Here is a 23,110-nt window from a genome sequence, read left to right as displayed (position 1 = left end):
ACACCAATACCACACTGGATGTCCACTGAGTGGTGATAGATGGCCTTGGCACCTACAGCTCTGTAAGAATCGGCATGTTCCAGGCCAGAAGATCGAGTGTTACAGTCTGGGCATTTTACCATTCTCAAAGGCACAATGGATCATGTCCACCTCTAACTGCAGTTCGTTTTTCCTCAGCACAATGGCATCTACCAGTAAGACAATGCACTGTCACACAGCTTGCAGGATATGTGTGTAGTTTGAAGAGTACCAGGATGAGTTTATCATAAGCCAGCAAATATGCTAAATTTAAGCCTACTCGAGAATCTGTGCAATCACCTTGAGCAGGCTGTTTGCATGATGGCTCCTCAACAGAGAAATGTAACGCAGCTCGCCACAGCACTAGAATTTGCATAACTCCCCATCCTTGTTGGTACCTCCCAGCACCTCTGTGACACTCTTCTTGGATTGTCTTGCAGTGGTCCACACAGTAAAAGCTACTTATTCAGGCTTTAGACAGATGGTCACATTAATGTGACTGAACAGTGTAGAACATAATGGATAATGGGCCATGGATGTGCTTCTCTAACAACAAAAAAAAAAAAAACCACATACACATATCACTGTTTTCTGCGCTTCCTATGTTTAGCACAAGGCAGCTGACTGAGGCAAGGACGGGAGGGGGAGGGGCAACAATTTCCTCTCTCGTAGTGTGGGTCAAAACACCCTCAACCAGGACTGTTACAGGATAATCTGAGAAGCAGGTTTAATTTTTCTTCTCAACCACATTCAAATCTAGGAAATATGCTGCAAGCTATGTTACACTACATGCAAGACTTGCTGTCTTCAATGATTCAGCCAGCCAACTACAGGAAACGATTGCCTCTAAACCCATGTGCCGTTTATGCCATGTTTTGCAATCAGGTTCACTCAATAGCCAACAGCAGAGCCTCTTCAACATTTTAGTTATAATACTCCAGAAAATTTAATGAGTGCATACTGTCCGTCCTTCCCGACATCACAGCTATTTCCGTAAGGAGTACATTACTCATCTAATATTCTCTGTATTTGTCTGGAACTTTCGGAAATATAGGTCAGAATCCTGAAAGATGAGGTGCTCTTTGGTGGCTCGTATGTACTCTGGCAGCAGCACCTTGCATCTGTTGCTAAGGAATAAAGAAACAGCCATGTGGCCAGTACCAGAGGTCACCTTGGGATAAGAGATTGACAGTCCTGCCACTGCCCATCATTTGCTGTTGAGGATGAGCTAGCCAAGTCATTTGTATTGAAAGGTGTAGTGACATCACAGACCTCAGCCAATGCCAGAGGTGCTACTACCTCCTCCCCAGCTGCATCAATGTCACTGGACCTTACAGTGGCAGTTTGAGGCCATGGTCAATAAAACTTTAAACTGTTTCTGAACCACGGACAATTCCCCCCGCATCCAGATACAACAAGTACATTTCCTATCCATTCTCTAAAGGCAAGCAACCTAACTGAAGGCAACAGTGAGTCTGCTGTAACAACAAGATCAAAGTACATGCCAATGGCACTGGTGGCAGTGTAGAATGTGCTACTAACTACAAAAAAGGAAACAAGAAAAGCCCTGGTGTCCTTTGTATGTAATAACACTAATTAATCTTCCTCAGAAGCAGAAATGCCAATCGTTGGGCAGGCCCTGACACTGAGCACTAGTGTACTGTGTGTGCAGGAAGATAATAAAATGCAAATATTGGCTTTCAGCTCTAACACAGTTTTCTAACTGCATGAATGCAGCCAAATTATGAAAACGGGATCTGGTGGCTTTTAAATGGTAACAACACAGCAGCTCTGGACCTGTACATACAAGACTATTGATCAGTTAAACTCTTCCTTGACATTAGAACTGCAAAGTCAGAGCAATCACTACTACTGAGTAAGGTTCCACAGCACACAATCAAACAAAGAGGACAACAGGAAGGGCTGTTTTTAGCTGTATCCAAATCTACATGGTGCCTCAATAAAAATAAAAGGTTGTGCGATCATTATCAATCACAGCATTATTACAGTCACTTGCCTCTCTTCATTATTTCTTGCATACTTCTTTGCTCCGAGCACCCCTTAGATTTTTTTTTTGACAGCTTGTGCACTGAAATTCCGCGACTCAATGGCAGAACAAACAGTACCTACTGAAGATTTATATTTCTCTCTGTTCAATAAAATTTTACCATCTCATCCTCAAACTGATTGTGAAATTTATTTCACTTTGCACATTATGGTTCAGTGTTATTACTTCTCAATGGTACATACATATTATGTCAAGTGTTAGTTTTTATGGAATAGATAATCACTGTGTTCCCTGATTAGGGAGCTGTAAAGGAGCACACTTTAAAAACTGCGGAGAAAACAACTATGTTAGAAAGTTTTACTGGAAATAGCCAGTGAACAGAAAAATGTTCAAAATGGCATGGTGTTCATATTGATGGGTCTGAACTGAAAGGAAGGTATTATTGAGCTTCTCAAAACAGTTATGTTTCAGCAATTTTTGCTGTTCACATAATTGCTAGTTTTTGAAACCAACATATAAATACCTTACAATATTTCCACCCATTAAAATCTTATGGCATAATTATCTGGAGTACCCCATCACTTAAAAAGAAACTACTGACTGTATAGATGTGAAAAGAGGTAATAATATGTGATGTTTGTGAAATCATCTTGTAGACACCTCTCCCATGAATTAAGCATTTCAACCACATCATCATTTCATAGCTAAATCCACAACCAACTGAATTACATACACTTACTGAGTAACATACAATACCCTCTTTCATCCCAATGACACACCCCAGTACTGCACTCAGAAAATAACAGGAGAATTGAGAGGAGCCATCCTAATCCCTGACTGCTCAACCATTACCAACAAATCAAGAAGATAGTTTGAAACTGGGTTCAGTGCATCATGTGTACTGCCACTTCTAGCTTTTTTTCAGTGAGACATGGATACACAGTGTAAAAACTGGGAGTTGCTCAATGCAAAGGAGCATGCTAGAAATGATGAAAAGGGATGTATGACAGTAATAATATGAAGCAGCTACAGAACAAGCTGAATAATTTTTGTATTTATAACAGTTGAAGACAATGACTATCCAGTCATTGTCTTCAACTGTCATAAATACAAAAATACAGGTAAAGTAATACACAGAAGAGTACTTTTGGTAAACTAAATAGGGTTTTCCAAACTAAATCTCTAATTTATCTGAAACAGAAAGTTACAGTCAGAGTGTATCGCTGGTTTTTATTTCAGCAGTGAGGCATGGAGTTCTGACCCAAAAAACTTAGAGTTATTCATTGAGCAACAGAGTACCATGTTGAGTATTAGTAGGAGAGAAAGAAAAACAAAATCAATCAGAAAATGGACTGGTGTGGAAGTTTCTGGATACGTAGTGCGATACCTCCGCTGGTGGCAATTTTTGCCAACTCCGAGCACCAGCAGCTCTTGATGAAGGGGAAGTCAGACCTCATTCAGGGCCAGGACACATGCAGGGGAGGGGGGGGGGGGGGGCAAATCTGCAAGCATGTGAGGGGTAGGCTGGTGGATGCCACTGGCTTACTTAAAGAATAGACACACCTTGCAAACAGAAAAGCGTCAAGAGTGCACATGTAGAATGCTGGCTGGCAACAGCGGTTTAGAACTGCTTCAGAGTCATGCTGAGAAGTTGTGGAGCCCTGCAAGTATTGAGATCTAGCATAGACATAAAAATGCCAAGAATTCGCATAAAGGAGATGTGTGAAACTAAAGAACTGTCAAAGTAGTCAACCTGCTTAAAAAAAAGTTTGCTGGGCAGTAAGAATCTTGCTTATAAATCACTAATGCCAGCAAATTTTTAGACAATGCAGAAGCATGAGACTGTCCATTCTTACAAAGAAGTGTTTTGTGGCTGCTTTCACAGCAACTAAGGAATGCGAAAAAGCATCCAAACAATGTGCGACAAATGCTAGGAACAGCCTCAACAGTGAACATGTGAGAAAGACGCCAGTTCCCAGGTCACACACCAGCCCAACTAAGATAGAAAATTTCCACCCTGCTCTGGGAGGCATGGTTATGTAATGGCGATCAGTCATTGGCTGGCATTGCAAATTTTGTCTGCTAATGACAACATTGAGAGCATGAAAAATTCGAGGAGTCTGTTAGCTAAGAAGACTGATGAGAAGTGAATGGCAGTTGGCAAAATAGTGCTAAAGCACGAGGACATGGAGGTTATTCCATCCATCACCTACTTAGTCTGCTGACTTGAATCTGATCCTTACTCCCATCTGAATGTTCGTCACTTTGTGACTTTTTCTTTTCCTGTTCTATGTTAAATGGACAAATCCTTACAGACATGCTTTGAAATGAAGCCCTCAATTGAGAATTACAATATCATTGCACAACATCCATCTTCAAACACCGTAACAAAGCTGTGTTGGCTACAAAACCCATGGTGACCTACAAAGCTGTGGGACCTGAAGAGGGTAGCCGACACACACTGCACAGTTCCAAAGCAATGCGCTGTACCAACCTGGTGCCTGCTACTCATCACAGATGACAATGAAGGTAAGGTGATTCATTCCCCCCCTCCTTCTGCTGAATAACTCAGTCATGTCCACACCTAGTCAAATCAGCCCTGAGATTTGTAATTTTTTGGTGTAAGAAGTACTGTAACAAAAGCAAACAATTAATGTTTTTATCCTCTAATTAATGTATTCCATGCATACATCAATCCCTTAATCTCGTAACATTTTGCTGTTTGATTTCATTTTGTTAATGATATCTTTATTGGCTTCCAGGATGGGGCATTCTCATTAGTAATCTGCATGTCATTTCATGTCAGATATAAGAATTTTTAGTTCACTGCATTTTTCCATCCAGTGTGGGGACCTTTCATTGGTGATATGCATTATGTGATATTACAGAGAACTTTGAAGGATTCACTACATTTTGGCACCCAGGGGTGGGGTGATCTCATTGGTAATTTGGATGCTATGTCAGGTCACAGAACTTTCAGTTTACTTCAGTAGTCATGTGTACATCTACTAAAACAGTTATTTGATGGATACTAAGACACAGGAAAACAAAGTAGTGACAACCAATGAGATGGCTAGATGTCATTCAGTAGCAGCAGTAACCTTTATCCAGCAGTGATAGTCAAGTTGCTGCAATGATGTGGATTACCAAACAAACTGCTGAAAACACTGATCACATTTCTCTGTCCCTTCCAACCTAAAATAACTTCTCTCTGCTTTGTAACCTTTTTAATTTTAAAACAACTGTAAGATGACACTATTTGAGCTGGACAAGTATAAGAAATAACAAGTCTAGAAAGTGTCTCTAGATAAAACATAATCCATCTCCACCAGAAAATCATTAACATTGTGTTCAGTATGATGACAAACATTAATGGTGTATGAACAGTAAAGCTAAAAAATCCATTGTGTTCTTCGTTAACAATGTATGAGCAGTAAAGCTAACAAAATCTGTTGGTTTTTACTTTACTTTCTTTTACCTATTGTAATATGTCTTCCATCTTGACTTTCATTTATATAGTCTTGTACCCATGAAAACTTAATTTGAATATAACAAATATATTTCACCTTACTAAGTGGGCAAAGTATTGGGCTGTGTATTTACTACATTAATAAGCTTTAAATACGACTTGAGATGAAAATGGAAGTTTGGATATAGACATCACATTTCTCATTCAGGAAAGGTAACATATGTACTCGGCTTTTTCAAGTAAAAGGAAATGGCTGTATTGTTATTTCATAGATTGTGCAATTAATAAAATTTAGTTTTGAGCTGATATGTCAGTCTACAAGTAATCTTTTCCTAACAACAGCTTACATATAAACTGTGCCAAATAAGACCATATAAAATACAATGGTCCTGGTTTATTCTCATAATATAGACAAAAACATATTTTCAACACCTGTACACAGTCTTCAACAAGTACTTACAGAGGAATAACAAAAAGGACAGCAAAAGCTGTACAACATATCTCACACTAATTCCAAGAAAACATGAAATATTCACGATGTATCTCAAGACTCATTCGTATTTATCAGTACATTTCACACATAAAAATCGATGCATCTATGTCTTTTCACATATAAATATTTTATAGGGGAGAAAAAGTGTATATACACATTCACTTCAATAAAGCTCTGCAATATTAATTAGTAAAAGGTTGAATAACATTCTCAAGCTAAGCCACGTTTCCTCATTTCCTTCATGAGTTCATTTCCCATTTGGGCTGGGCTCTTTGTCACCACCACTCCAGCCTGAAAAAAAAGTGTAGTTTATAACAAAACTGCTATGAAATCTATATGTAACAAATCAAGTCCCTAGGCTAAGTTTTCATCTTCATAATCCACACCAAGAAAAGATTAAAGAGAAATATGGACTCTCCTACCCATTTTAGACATGTGGGTTCACAGCTGTAAACAAAAGTTTTCTTTACAATTATCTCATTCCTACAGTTTCCCTTTTTTGAAATAAATCTTTGCTTCAGGTCAGATACATTCGGGAATTAAAAACAATTATTTACCTTTTAAGACAGACATATTGCTACAATGGAAAATCCAAGACGGAATGTAACAATATAATGAGAAGGATAGTTGCTACTCACCATATGGCGGAGATGCTAAGTTGCAGTGACTCAGCATCTCGTTATATGGAGATATGTACAATGATCTGACAAAAAGTAATCAAACTGAAGAAATAATGGTACCAAAATGGAAGATGATAAGAGAGAAGGCTAAAATACTGAATTCAGTATTCTGACAATGTTTCACTGCAGAAGATTGTGATAGTGCACCTCCTTTAAAACATCAAACAAACACTCAAAAGGCAGATATTGAGATAAATAATCATGGAATCAACTAACACTGCTCGACAGTGGAAAGGCATCTGGACCAGACGAAATACCTGCGAGATTCTACAGAGATTATGTGAAACAATTCGCTCTCCTTCTAGTAGTATTATATTATAGGTTGATGGAACAAAGAAAGGTACCAAGCAATTGAAAACAGCAAAGGCCATTCTTGTTTTCAAGAGGGATTGTCACAACTAATCCATGTAATTACAGGCCTTTATCACTGACATCAATCTGATGTAGAGTTATGGAGCACGGTCTGTGCTCCTGCATTGACATTTTGGAGAGCAAAAATCCTCTCTATAGAAACCAACATTAATTCCGTAATCAGAGATCTTGCAACAAACAGCACTGTTCATCTTTGAAATCCAGAGCACCACAGACAGGCACCCAGGTTAGCACTGTGTTCCTTGACTTCTGGAAGCATTTAATACAGTTCTACATGTCATCGAGTATCGGACGCGATTTATGATTAGATTCAGAACTTTTTACAAGACAGAACTCAATACATTATTCATAATGGGATGAAATCAACAGATGTAGCGGTAACTTCTAGAGTATACCAAGGCCATTACTGTTTACAATATATGAATGATTTTGTGAACAAAAGTTTTTTTGTAGGAGCACTGCAATATTACAAGACTGCAGTGAAATGTAGGGTGACCTGCACAGGATCAATAAAAGGTACAGCGAAGGCTGACTCCTGAATGTAAACGAACTAAACATTATGTGATAAATAGGCACAGTGATCCATTACTGTTTGATTCTGTTATTGGTAAAAAAATCACTAGAAACTGCAACAATTGGAAAATACCTAGAAGTTGAAATAACAGGAGGGGGAGGGACAGATGAGAGAGAGACAGAGATCCAATTATGGAGGGGGGGGGGGCACATTTCATCATAGAACAGTTTAGTGGGTTAGTAGCATTAAAGAGATACTCAACAAACTCCAGTGGCAGACAGCACAAGAGTTGGGCAACATATTACTTCAAAAGGTCAGAGAAATTAGAGCTTATATGGAAGTTTACTAATAGTGGTTCGGTTCTTCCCATGCACCATTTGCAGTAAGTTGTAGACAGTTTTTTACACAGTGATTCAACTGCCACTACCACTGTGTTTTATGCGACCTGAAATGCCGAGAGAGAGAGAGAGAGAGAGAGAGAGAGAGAGAGAGAGAGAGAGAGAGAGAGAGAGAGGTATTGAATTATGTGCAGCACATTTCGTCATACAACAGTTTAGTGGGTGCGATAGCATTATGAAAGATACTCAACAAACTCCAGTGGCAGAGATTTTCATATTCTATCACTTGCTACACGCAAACTATTAGTCCTGCAGAAAAAATGAACAGGAACTTTTTGTAGGAAATTTAATGTAATTGGATATGTTTTAGTGGAGGCCACAGTTTTCGTGTTATTCAAGAAAAACACATGTGATGGTCACTTATCTACTTTTTCCTTGAATAATTCGAGAACTACTGCCTCTAGCAAAAACGTTTCATTTATTAACTCTACGTTAATAGTTTGCATATAGCGAGTGAGAGAAAATGAAAGTCTTGTGGGTTGCATAAAACCCAGCGGTAGGGGCAACTAAATCACACTGTATAATGGTGAGACAGAGATTCTGAAAACTGTATTTTAAACTGCAAAATATTTACAGGGACAGAAGTGGACTTGGCACATAATTTATTGGTTTCAAATTGCACATTAAAATTGAACAAGGTAAAAAAATTAAGGAGATGGGACCTAGATAAGTTGAAAAAACCAAAAGTAGTTGAGAGTTTCAAAGGTAGCAAAAGGCAACGACTGACTGAAACATGGGTAAGAAAACAAATGGGAAGCTATGAGAGATTAAATAGTGAAAACAGCATAGGATAAAATAGCTAAAAATACAAGGTGTAGTGGTGGTGGTGGTGGTGGTAGTATGACACATGAGATATTGAATCTAACTGAAAGGGGAAGAAAACACAACAATGCAGCAAGTTAAGCAAGCACAAGACAATAAAGTATCTAAAAAATAAGACGGACAGAAAGTGCAAAATGGCTACACAGGAACTGCTATATGAGGAATATAAGGCTGTAGAAGAATGCACAAGAGTGGGAAAGGTAGATGCAGTATACAGCAAAATTAAAGACACATTTGGAGATAAGGGAAGCAGCTATAGTTGCATAAATACTAAAAGTTCAGATAGCAAGCCAGTATCAAGCAATGAATGAAATACTGAAAGGTGGAAGCAATATAGAGGAGGACTAGACAAGGGGTAAAAACTTGAAGTCAATATTGCAGAAGATGAAGATTAGATATGGGATATGCTATTGCGACAATAATTTGCTAGAGCACTGAAAGATCTAAGCCGAAACAGCATTCCATCAGGAAACTTTAGATTCTTACAAAAGCTAGTCATAACAAAATTATTCTACCTGAGATATGAGACAGGCAAAATGCTTTCATACTTCAAGAAGAATATTATAATTCTGATATCAAAGAAAGCAGATGCTGTTATCTGTGAATATTATTGAACCATCAATTTCGTAAGTCAAGGTTGGAAAATACTGACATGAATTATTTACAGAAGAATGAGAAAACTGCTAAAAGCTGAACTCTGGGGAGATCAGCTTGGGTTCCACAGAAATGTAGGAATAATACTGGCTCTAGGATTTGACTTTGAAGATAGACCGAAGAAACCTCAAACTATGTTCACAACTTTCGGTTAGGTTTTTGACAGTGTTGACTGTAATACTTGCTTTGAAATTCTAAGATAAAATATAGATAGTGAAAGGTTATCTAAAGCTTGTACAGAAACCAATCTGCAATTACAAGAGTTGAGGGTGTGGGAGAGAAAAAATTGTTGAGAAAGGATGAGAAACAGTTGCAGCCTGTCTCCAAAATTATTCAAGGCAACCTAGGAGATGTTAAAGTTCAGAGAGAAAAATAAAACCTCTGAGGTTTTCCAATGACATTGCAATTCTGTCAGAAGCAGCAAAGGATTCAGAGAAGTAGCTGAATGCAATGGATACTGTCTCCAAAGGAGATAAGGTGAATATCAACAGGAATAAAACCAAGATAATGGAACACAGTCTAATTAAAGTAGATGATACTGAGGGGATTGGATTAGGAAATTAGACAATTCTTACTATTTGGACTGCAAAACAACAAACCATGTCCAAAATAAAGAGGATGCAAACTGCAGACTGTCAATAGCAAAAAAAGCATTTCTGAAAAAGGAAGAACTTGTAAACATCTAATTTAAATTTTGTGTTGTCTGCCAACGTGTCAGCCCCTAAAGTTATAAGAAACTTTGAGTTGTAAGTATTGGTTCAGCTAAGGGAATCAGGTGAGGGTATTCGCTTAGACCAACTTTGGTATCCATGCGGTCATTAGCAAGCACATGATCAATGACAGGAGATTGGTGGTGTTTCCCAGGCAGAGAAGTGATTGTGTGAGCACTGGCTTGAGTATCAGCATGTGGAGGAAGTTGCCAGCACTAAAGATGGTGGCTGTTGCAATATGACAAATTGGGGTTATTAAGAAATACTTTATAATTAAACAAACAACTCCATCTAACCTTCCAACCACACCTAGCTGCCCTACCCTCTCTCCACCTCATCCCTGCATGCTCCCACTAGCAGCACTTTACTGTCCACTCCTGCCCTGCTACCCCTCACACCCCATGCCCCAGACTCCTTACTCCTGCCCGGTTGCCGCTCCCATCATGTGCAGCTCTCATAGTCTGGCTTCAGCTCTCTCTCTCTCTCTCTCTCCCTGTGTGTGTGTGTGTGTGTGTGTGTGTGTGTGTGTGTGTGTGTGTGTGTGTTAAAGGTCTTGTTGGCCGAAAGCTCACTTTGTAATAGTCTTTTTATTGTGTCTATCAGCACCTCTGCTGTATGGTGAGTAGCAACTATCCTTTTCAAAATACTGATTAAAATTAAACAATAATCCACAGTTTGAACAAGTAGTAAAACCGATCACATCAAAGTAATCATGGCACTGAGGTGCACATATTGAGAGACACATTATGTATATCACAAGAATTACTGGAGATGGCTCACAATAGTAAATAAATGCTTTTACAAAAATTGTTAAGAATTAATAATGGAGTGGAGGGAAGGGGAGGGGGTGGAAAAGGGGGAGGTGGCCTAGAACCAGGAAAGTGAAAGCTGCGGATAGTGGTTTATCATCCTGTGTAGACTACAAACCTGACCTGTTATGCTCAAGAGAATGTACTACAGAGACACAAATTTTAGCTGCAATGCACGTAATTCACACTCAATGTCTAGTCGGTAGTGGGATATTTTTACTTTCACTTATCACTTTTTTACCTTCAGCAGTATATGTTGCAGCAAAAAATGCCAAACTGCACTGCGGTTTTGAATCAATGCTGAACTGTAGGTCTCTCATAACTGGCTAGATAAATGAGTCTGAAGGTCAGAAGAAAGCGAGGACATACCATCTCTAACAGGACCGCACCAAGTAAAGTGGTGTGGTGTGCAAATCAGCTTCCAGGTTGAGGACAGTGTAAATTAATAGTTTCATTAGTGAATACAGTTTTCTTCATGAGAATGTAACTGATTAGCTTCAGCTTGCTCTTCTGCTTCTTTCTTTCCATATTTAGAACTAGATAGTATGAAATACCTTTAATACAGTACAACCCCACTTTTACATTCCCATAATTATCGTTTTCCCACCGTTCACGACATTTTTGATCGGTCCCATCAAATTTTCAATGCCTACAATATTAATTTGCACCTGATTTTGCATCAACACATTTATAATTTTCCCCACAATTTATGCATTACGAAAAAATGTTTATGGAGAAAAAGTAATGCAGGAATGATGTTGGCTGTCCAGTAATGTTTACAAATATTACGTGGTTAATCTACCTGACACCAGGACACTATTCGGAAGATTTGAACCAGTAAACATGTAAAAGTTGCAACAATTCGTGCTATATCTCCCATCACTGCCAAACTCTACTTGTCATGGTGGCTGATGGGGGCAACTAGGTTCATTCGAATGAAGATATCATGACCAATCACAATCATTTCCAAACTGTCTCTGTTGTGCAAACACAGTTTTGTGATTGTTGTGATCATCATGACACCTTTTTCGAACCGTATTTAGCGTGTTTCAGCTTATGGCCACTTGGAGCATTAGGTGACACTGTCATTCACTTTGCGTTGCTCAATTCGAAAACAGCACCAGTTACGTATTTTAACATTGCTGAGCAAAATGTGTTTCGAGAATTTATTCCTGTTGTGAAGTGCAGTATTTACGTATTTTTTGTGATATTACACAAACAAACAATCTGATTGATAGTTAGCGTGTCTCAGTGTGGTTTTCTACATAACTTATGAGGCACAGTACCTGATAACCTCAAAAAGACAACTACAGTGCAAGAGACGCAGAATAACACATATTCAAACACCACACAAAATACTTACTTACATATTTCCACTTGAAAACGAGAAAGAATTCTCGAAATGCGTCCTGCTAAGCATGAAAAAATACGTAACTAGTGCAGTATTTCATTATTTAAATAATAAATCACTGCTGCAGGCTTTCAAAAACCTCATGACATATGAAATTGAGTCAAACGTTCCTACTACAAAGACAGTTATCAGTTTCAGTTACATCAGCAGTTTTTATTAGATAATATAAGTGCAAGGGGGTATCCTGCATGTAACTTTTACAGTTTAAAAGGTTGTTTCCCACATTTTACATTTTCCTGTGTTTTACACCATTTTTTGAAGTCCCTTGAAAAGTGTAAAATTGGGTTTTCTCTGTAGAAGGTCACATAACAAAACCTTAAAGACTAATAAAAACCAGTATGAGTCTGTACACAATAGCTATATAGACCTTTCTTTTGGATGTATTTTTGCGAAATTTTTTGGATATAATTCTATGTTATTTACATAACTTCTTGCATTTTTTCCACCACCATGGATCCTTGCTCCTTCCTTCTGTATCAATACAGAAATGTTTCCTTATCCCTAGCCATATCTGTCCCACATATTGTTCCTGCGTTGTTGCTTGGCTCATGGAATCACCCCAAATGGCCTTACCCTCAAATTACCCATATCTGGCTGCCATCCCTCCTTGCATAATGACCTCTACCTGTTCAGATTCTGCCAATCCTTAGCCCTCGCCAACACAGTACTGCAAAACCATATCAACCAAGCCCAAACCTCCTTGCAGTACCTGCTCTCCATCTGCAGAATTCTCCTGTTGTGCAATCCCAAATTCCTGGAACCCATAACACACACAAACTCTTACCCTGCAGAACTTGAGCAATATGCACAATGCCACCTCAAAAAGCTCTCCATCTTGCTCACATCCTACTCCCCTTGGAGTACCACTGTCCACAACCTCTACAACAAACTCAAAACATCCCCCACATCCCCTCACAACAGACAAACCCTGTCTCGCAGACCTCCTACACTTACCCCACCTTCCAAAACTCCCTCCCACCACCACACAGAATCCAGAATCTAAACAGACCCATAACATAGTCATGAAGGTTTCCTCCAGAAGCCTTAGCCCCACAGAAATATCAGTCCTTTACAAATGCCCCACCTTTTGCCCCACTCCCAAATTCAATCATGCTGGACTTGTTACAGAACTTCTCTCCTCCTCACAGTCCCTAAAATGGAAACACTTTTTCGCCACCAATCCTACCAATCAGACTGAACCCTGCTAAGTCAATTCATTCCTCCATCCAACCGTGATCCACCCCTTCTGCCCCCAAATCACCCCTGTTAACTTTCCAGAATTTCTTAACCTCAAACTTTGCCTCACCATCATTCCCCAAATCCCTCAACATGCAAACTAATCTTACATCTGCAGAAACAACCACAATCCACCATCTAAAAACTGATCCCAAACTTATAATACTCCCAGTGGACAAAGGCTCCACAGCTGCTGCTTTGAATCTCAAGGATTACCTGGCAGAAGGACTCCGCGAGCTGTCAGATATTTCCACCTACAAACCATGCCACAGTGACCCCATGCCAGAAGGATCTCCAGTCACTACTCAAATCCTTATGCTCATCCCAGAACCTCTCCCTGGAGTCCATCTCTCTACTCACCCCTACCACTCTCCACACTCCTACCTTCTACATGCTTCCTAAAGTCCATAAACCTAACAACCCAGGATGCCCCGTTATGGCCAGTTGCTGTGCCCCACTGAGAGAATGACTGCTCTCGTAGACCAACACCTTCAACCTACTACTCGGAACCTACTCTCCTATATAAAAGGTACGAACCATTTCCTCCACTGACTCTCCCTTTAACACTGGGGCCCTACTCATTACTATTGATGCCACTTCCCTTTACACTAACATTCTTAAAGCCCACGCCCTTACTGCTATTGAACACTACCTTTCCCAACACCTGATGGATTCCAAACCAACAACCTCTTTCCTAGTTACCATGGCCAACTATATCTGCACCCACAATTACTTCTTTGAAGGCATTACCTACAAACAAATATGGGGTACGGCTACGGGCACCCATATGGCACCATTCTATGTCAACCTATTCATGGGCCATCTAGAGGGATCCTTACTAAAAACCCAGAATCCTAAACCTCACCTGGTTCAGTGTCATTGATGACATCTTTGCGATCTGGATTGATGGTGAGGTCACCTTATTCACATTCCTCCAGAACCTCAAAAACTTCTCCCCCATTTGCTTCACCTGGTTCTACTCAGCCCAGGAAGCCCCCTTCCTAGATGTAGACCTCCACCTCAAAGATGGTTACATCAGTACCTCTGTCCATATCAAACCTATTAACCACCAGCAATACCTCCACTTAGACAGCTGCCACTCATTCCATACCACGAAATCCCTCCCATACAGCGTAGCCACCCGTGGTCATCGCATCTGCAGCGACGAGCAGTCCCTCTCAAAATATACTGAGGGTCTCACCGAAGCCTTCACAGACCATAATTATCCTCCCAACCTGGTATAAAAACAAATCCCCCATGTCTTATCTTTCCAGTACCCTACCACCTCCCAAAGTCCCATCGCCTGGCCACAGAGCAGCATTCCCCTCATAATTCAGTACCATCCAGGACTGGAGCGGCTGAATTACATTCACCACCCGGGTTTCAACGACCTCTCATTGTGCCCTGAAACGAGAAATGTCCTGCCCACTATCCTTTCCACCCCTCCCACAGTGGTATTCTGTCATTCCACCGAACCCACACAGTCCCTGCTTCCAACCCCTTATCTCATGGCTCATACCCCTGTAATACATCTAGATGCAAGATCTGTCCCGTAAATCCTTCCACCATTAGCTACTCCAGTCTGGTTACAAACATCACCTATCCGATCAAAGACAGGGCTACCAGTGAAACCAGTCGCTTGATCTACTTGCTGAGCTGCAACCACTTAGCTGAACTATACGAGGGCATGGCAACCAACAAGCTTTCTGTCCGCATGAATGGCCACCGACAAACTGTGGCCAGGAAATAACACGCTGCCAAACATGACATCGTTCATTTCAAAGACTGCTTCACAGCTTGTGCCATATGGATCCTTCCTACCAACACCAGGTTTTCTGAATTGCACAGATGGGCACTCTCCCTGCAATACATCCTAGGTTCCCATAACCCCCCCCTCCCCCCCGCCTCAATCTTCGTTAGTCATTTTTCTCACCCATCCAGCCCCTTCTCTGTTCCCATTCCAGCACAACAGAGCTGTCATTCCATTATCACACCCAGTCTTTTTACTTCTCTCCTTTTCCGATACTTCTCCTTCCCTCCCCCCCCCCCCCCCCTGTCTAACCTATAGCACTTCATTGTCTGCCTCCCCTGCCATACTATCCCTCCCACCCCACCCCAACCTCCTCCTCCTTACCCCCACCCAGTCGCCATTCCCATCATGCACTGGTGCTGCTGCTCATAGTATGTGGTTTCGGTTACATGAGACTGCAGTCACGTGTGTGAGCTGTGTTTGTGTGTGAGTGTGTGTGTATTTTTAACAAAGGCCTTACTGTCCCAAAGCTTTGTTTGTGACAGTCTTTTTGTTGTGCTAATCTGCTACTCAGCATCTTCACTAAATGGCGAGTAGCAACTTTCCTTTTCATAATATTGTTACATTCCATCCTGGATTTTCCATAGTTTGATATCTTTATACAGACTGTGACTAACCATGTTATATTACAACTCAGTTACTACTGTTTGAGATATTATACAATTATACATCCAGTTTGTTTTGAAATTAACGTCAACTTTCCACTGATTCCCTGTAAGGATGCAGAAAAAGTCTAAATCTTCATATCTTCTAAAAAGTACAAATCCTTCAAATAAGACATCAATTTAATTACTTATATTTAAAAGATACCATGATGAATATTTAATTCTACAACAAGCATTTAAAAAAGACTAAAATGAACCATCAATAGAAATAATTCACTCCAACACCATGGAAGTTAAACACATTACAAAATTAGTTTTACCTTTTGAAGGGCATTAATTTTATCCTGAGCCCCTCCTTTCCCACCAGAAATAATAGCACCAGCATGGCCCATTCTTCGCCCTGGTGGGGCAGTTAGACCAGCAATGAAAGAGACAACAGGCTTTGCTTGATCTCCCTGAAACATAATTTTTAAATGTCATATATTTGGTGTTAGAAGAATAGGTGTGTGTGTGTGTGTGTGTGTGTGTGTGTGTGTGTGTGTGTGTGTGTGTGTGTGGGCGTGTGTTTTGGACAAGAAGAGTAAGTCTACTAATTTATATGATAAAAAGTTTAAGCACAATTCTTTCTCTATACAGGGCGAAGAAAAATTCGTACACTCAGCCTTCGCAGCACGATTTGTCACATACTGGCGAAACAAAAATGTCTATCATGAAATTTCATCTTGCTCATATTTCGGGCAGTAAATGGACGTTAAAGATTGGCAACTGGCAACACTGTAATCACATGTACGGTAACCGCCACTGTCACCTAGTAGAGCAGTGCCATGCAGTAGGGGCAGTGGATGGTGTTTTGGGTTAGTGTGCAGGAGGTGAAGGGTTCAATTCTAGGTAGAGGCTTATTATTTGCTAAAATTAGTCTGTGTGATATGGTATCTAGCATCTTAATCATCATACAGCGATTACAGTGCGTCTTCTACAAAGTGTTTGCAGTTATGCACTATGAACAAAGAAATGGAAGTACAATAGTTTTCACTGGTCAGCTTTTAAAGAAGCCTTTTGCACATCATGGATGCAAATTGTTTCGCACTACTGTATCTACTAGATTCCAAAGCACTACTTATTTGCAAAGAACATTGCTAGCACTACTGGTGACGTAAGGCTCTAACGAAATGCAATGGACATGAACATGGCAAGAATAATAGTTGGTATTAATTCTTAGGACCATTGGGTGAGGGTACACACAACAAACCAGTTTGGAATCTAGTAGATGCAGTGTTACGAAACAATTTGCATCTACAACATGCAAAAGATTTCTTTCAAAGCCGACCAATGAAAAGGATTGTATTTCCAATTCTGTGTTTGTAGTATGTAACTGTATATAGATTAGATTCAGTTTTCGTTCCATAGACTCAAAAAATGAGATGATTCTTGTGCGTGTGGAACATGTCAGAAAGTATAACATAAAAACATAAAACATATAATACTTACTAACCTGATCATTTGTCAGGAGATAGTCGAAATAGGTTAATACAATGCAGTAAACTGGAACAGCTAATATTTACAGAATTAACACACCATCTGAATGAAACACTGTTATGCACTATTAATAAATTTATCATACACAAAATACCTAATCTTGACTGTTGTGACCAAGTGTTGTCAAAACTGAATCTCTGTTAAGAAATTCATCTACAGAGTAGAAGGAGTTGCCTATCAAAAAGTCTTTGCTTTATCTGAAACCAAGTTTTTAATGGTTGCTGGCAATTTATTGAAAGTGTGTGTTCCTGAATATTGGACCCCTTTATGGACCAAGGTAAGTGATTTTAGGTCTTTATGTAGATTGATCTTATTCTTAGTATTGATACAAAATATTGAGCTGTTGGTTGGAAATAGCGATGTATTACTTGCAACAAAGTTCATTAAGGAATAAATATACTGAGAAGCAGTGGTTAGAATACAAAGTTCCTTGAACAGGTTTCTACAAGATGTTCTTGTATTTACACCACATGCTTTTGCACACTAAAAACTTTTGCCCGGTTTGATGAGTTGCCCCAGAATATGATCCCATATGACATAATAGAATGAAAGTAAGAAAAGTATGAAAGTTTTTTTAATATTTATATCTCCTACATCTGACATCATTCTCATGGCAAATACAGCCTTGTTTAGACGCTTAAGCAATTCTGTGGTATACCCTTCTCCCAACTGAATTTATTATCAAGTTGTAATCCCAGAAATTTGACACTGTCAACCTCTTCGATCTGCATGTCTTCATATGTTATACACATGCTGGAAGGAAATCTCTTACAGGTTCTGAACTGTATATAGTGGGTCTTCTCAAAGTTTAATGACAGTGAAAATTTGATTAGCAGTTTTTTCTAAATCTGTACTTGACTTGCCACTTATTGCAATGTTTGTATTATCTGCAAACAAAACAAACTTAGCATCTGGCAATGGAACAGATGAGAGGTCATTAATCTACACAAGAAAAAGCAATGGACCCACAATGGAACCTTGAGGAACACCACATGTAATTAATTCCCCATCAGATGAAGACTGACTGCTTACTGTACATGTATTTCATAACAACACCCTTTGTTTCCTGTTACATAGACAAGACTCAAACCATTTCGCAGCATTGCCGGTGACACCATAATATTCTAATTTACTTAAGAGAATGCTGTAGTTCACACAGTCAAAGGCTTTTGACAGCTCACAGAAAATGCCAGTGGCCCCTAATTTATTATCTAATGAATTATGTACATTCTCGCTGTAAGTGTAAATAGCTTTCTCTATATTAGAACCCTTCACAAATCCAAACTGTGACTTGGACAATATATTATTTGCAGTCAGATGCTTAAGGAGACACATTTTCAAATATTTTTGAGAAAGCTGGCAAAATTGAAATTGATCGATAGTATCTCTTTATCACCCTTCTTGTAAAGAGGCTTAACTGCAGCATATTTTAGCCAGTCTGGAAATGTTCCCCTGATAAGGATTGATTACACAAATAACCTAAGATAGAACTCAACTCACATGAGCACTCTTTGATTAACTTTGTTGTTATGTTATCATACCCACTGGAATACTTAGATTTTAAGGATTTTGTGATGGATGCTACTTCTTTGGTAGATGAGAGTGTCATTTCCATTTTACTGACACTATTTTTAAAGACTGGTCTCAGATACTCCATAACACTGTTCACTGAATCTATAATCACAAGCTGTCAGTAACAGAAATGAAGTAATTGTTCAAGAGATATACAACACTATATGCACTTGTTGCCAAAGTCTCATTTATTTTTAGAGCTATCTGTTCCTCTTCCTTTATGGCCCCACATATCTCTGTCTTCACAATATTCCACACAGTTTTTATTTTTTACCTGATGTAATTATCTTTTTCTCATAATAAAGCTGCTACAATTTCTGGATTACTTGCTTCATATTTTGCAGTAGTCTTTGTAATTATCTTTTTCTCATAATAAAGCTGCTACAATTTCTGGATTACTTGCTTCATATTTTGCAGTAGCCTTTGTAATACATTACAATTCTAACATCAGAGCTGTTCCTAGATAGTACATACAGTCTCCTTTTTGTCCTACATCATATCTTTATTCCTTGTGTAATCCACAGTTTATTTTTTGACTTCTGTTTGGTTTGAGTTACCTTTAGGGGAAAACAATTTTCAAAGGTGGAGGCTTCCAGATTTTTTATGAAAAAGGTTCAAATTTCCTGAAGGTGATCTGTATATACCTACTATTATAAAGGACTTTTAAATACTACTTCTGTTGCACAGGCTTCTAAGTGCTGCTCTGGGCAAAATTTATTAATATCAATAGTCTTGAAATCAAAACAGTTTCTAACAAATATGGTAACTCCTCCTTTCTCCATATTTTCTCTACAGAAATAAGAAGCTAACTCAAATCCTCTAACATTTAACATTTCTATACCAGTGGTCACATGATGTTCTGAGAGGCAGATTATATCAACTGGTTTGCTCAATTCTAATTCTTCAACACAAGTAAGCAACTCATTAAGCTTACCCCTTAGTCCTAGGATATTCTGATGCAATAGTGATAACCGATTTTGTGCACTGGCTGAATTACAACTGGATAAATCCAATTTTCCTGCCAACTTTTGAGTATCTTTAGTTTCAATCAGAGGCTGTCTGCATGAATTGTGTGCATTAAGATTTGCTTTCTGGCTGCCTGTTTTGTCAATGTGAATGTCATTTTCAGCCTGTCTCTGAACATATTTTGTTTCGGCCCTCCCTACCCTAAAAGAACTGCTGATCTGTCACTTGTAACCACTGATACTTTACCACTGTGACAGTGTCTCCCCCCCCCCCCTTTTTAAGTTATTTGCTATTAGTCCAGACAGTTCTCTCTTCCCTTTCCTGTTGAGGTGAAGGCCATGCCTAGTATAGTCCCATCTGCTGATAGTTGACAGGAACCACACCGATATGACACCCCATATCTGATCCAAGCAGCCGTTCCACCTCTTAAACTAACTCTCCTAACAGAAGAGTTTAAATGAGGCCAGTCATAGCACCTCAGAACAGACACAAGCCCAATACCAGTATGTCTCATTGCTGAAGCTATCTTTACCAGTCTCTTTCGATTGAATAATTAGGGTTCCTATCTAAGCCGTTGCCTGCCCCACCCACTATTACCACAGTGTTTTCCTTTGTGACGTCTTTACAAAGTGAACCTACATCCTCTATCACCTGACCCAGACATCCACTAGCTTTAAAAAGTTTGTGAGCTGGTAACCTGACCCCAGTTCATCCTGAAACAGTTGGGCAACACCTCTACCATGTTAATTACCTAACAACAAAACCTTCTTCTTCACAGCTTTTTCTGACTTCTTAGTTTTCAAACACTTTTTGAAAGTTTGTTGTGTCCTGTCTACTCCTACATATATTTTTGGCTCATCAGTTTCCAACTGTGACAACAGATCAAACCTGTTTTCCACATTCACAACCACACTGTCTGAGAATGTCCTATTCCTATTTCTTCTATAACCTGTTGTCAGTTTGCACCTCTCTTTTCCCTTCTCTCCCCCCCCCCCCCCCCCCCCCTTAATCTTTCCAGATCTTGTTTCGCTTTACCTAGTTCTGCCTGAAGGGCAACAATCTTCTCCTCCTGTTCCACTATCCTCCTATTTCTGCAGCAAATGCTACACAACCAATGATCCATGTTTATTTCCCTAATTCCCACGCCACTACAGTCACCCAAATGAAAGAAACTGCAACAACCTCCACACCACATCCCGGAACTAACAATCCTGCAACAAGTCATACACTTCTCACTCATGGCAGACAAATTTTAGCTTTAGTCTCAATTAAAACAAGAATAACATTGTAGACTGCTCAATTAATAAATTAATTTTCTTAGAAAGTTTAGGACTAAAGTTCAGATACTATTTCAAAACTTCTGGAGAAACAAAAACAATGTAACCTGTATTGTTTATGTGATGAAGCAAAAAGTAAACAAAGAACTGAGAGCTGAGCCTACAGTATATAAAGTTTCCACTTATTTCGGTACTCTTCATTTCAACTACTTACTGGAGAATCAGATGGATAATGTATAAGAATACACTAGCAACACAAACTTTACTTTATTGAAACAATCACATAACTTACAGTATATCACAATGTAAACAAATCCTAGTCCAAAACTCACACCTATGTAATGTTTTCTTTTTTCAGAAAAAAAAGTGAATCCTTCAATTGATAGCTCACAATAGGTGTTAATTTACTTAATTATGATGTAATATTGCCTTCTTTAATTGTTATTATGCAATTAAACACTTATCTTTACGAGAGCTGTGAATGTGCATGACCCGCCAACCAAACACAGACTACTTTTAGCAAACAAAAACAAGTCAGCCACGACCCAGAATCGAACCTTCGACCTCCTGCGTGCTAACACGAAATGCTATCCACTGCCCCAACTGCACAGCATTGCTCTACATTTAGTATTGCTAGTGTGTAAGGAATTGCGCTGTGAAGTCCGAGTGTGCGAAATTTTCTTCACCCTGTATATATACATGCCCCCACTTATTTGCTGACAATAACATAGGAGGACATGTCTAAGAAAATGAATGAATAGTGATAACTGCTGTATAATGGAGCCACTGAGTATTGGTTAGGCACATAAACAAGAATTTCAACATAGTAAGTCAGCTTATGAACTTGTGTTTTGTGCTATGTTATAATTATGAATGCAAGTTTGTAGACAATTTTGTATTCCTCAATGATTCCACTATAATGTGAATAGATATCTTTACTCATCCCATGACTTGTATTCTGCCCATGATGCTACAGTACTGTGGGACTTAGTATTTTTTATTAATATCTTAAAGGATTTGGTGGACATTCCAACTTCTGTGATCTTACAATTTTGTTGAACCTTGCAGTAAATGTCGAGATGATTCACCTCTCAGGCCTAAGACTGATTCAGTCCACATCTCTCCATGTCCATTCTCTGACTTATTACGAACTTCTCTTGAGAAGTGTTACAGACTAAAAAAAACATAAAATAAACACTCCAAATTCTTTCCGGTCACTTATTATTTGTTTTAGGGACACTATTTTTATACTTATGAGCACATTTACTAAATACAGAGAAATTACACACAAAAAACTTTAGAGGATTTAACTCCATTACTAAAAAAAGAACCTCCTCTAGATTTTTCCTCACACTGCAGTCTTCAGCAACATGTGTCAATGCATCTATTCCGTGCTTTTTGTTACCTACCAAAATATCATTTTGTCACTGTTTCAGTATTCTTTCATGCCTCTGAATCCTTCCTGGGCTCAATAATTACCTGATAACATGTCTGGCTACCTCCATGTCATTCTCATTAAAAACATTGTAGTACCTCGAGAATTTCGACCCAAATTCTAGAGGCCCTTGGCTTTCCACTGTCTCGAACACCCGATATTTTACGTATGAGCATGAGAAACGGGAGAGTGTCTTCCTCGTGCCGGTTTTCTGTTTGTGCACAGTGGACGTGTGTCAAGACGATACGGCAGTAATGACGGTCGATCGGCGTGGGCAAGTGGTTGCCTCGCTCGTAACAGAAGGAGCAAGCATGC

At 39.2% G+C, this 23,110-nt stretch overlaps 1 protein-coding gene across 1 annotated transcript in view; it reads right to left on the bottom strand.

Annotated features, from left to right (window-relative positions):
* Positions 1 to 5,869: 5,869 nt before the first annotated feature.
* The window catches only part of LOC124741781 (succinate--CoA ligase [ADP/GDP-forming] subunit alpha, mitochondrial), a 74,777-nt gene continuing 57,536 nt past the window's right edge, over positions 5,870 to 23,110 (bottom strand). Inside the window, exons 4-5 of the mRNA XM_047248733.1 lie at positions 16,330 to 16,470; positions 5,870 to 6,279 (exon numbers count right to left, since the gene is read on the bottom strand). Coding sequence (XP_047104689.1) covers positions 6,199 to 6,279; positions 16,330 to 16,470 — 222 coding nt within the window. The 3' untranslated portion in view covers positions 5,870 to 6,198. The remainder of the gene's footprint in view (positions 6,280 to 16,329; positions 16,471 to 23,110) is intronic.

Source organism: Schistocerca piceifrons, chromosome 1 (assembly GCF_021461385.2).
Source record: "Schistocerca piceifrons isolate TAMUIC-IGC-003096 chromosome 1, iqSchPice1.1, whole genome shotgun sequence".
Taxonomy (NCBI): Eukaryota; Metazoa; Arthropoda; class Insecta; order Orthoptera; family Acrididae; genus Schistocerca; species Schistocerca piceifrons.
Note: the sequence above shows the minus strand (reverse complement) of the source record. Positions and strands in the feature narration are given on the sequence as shown.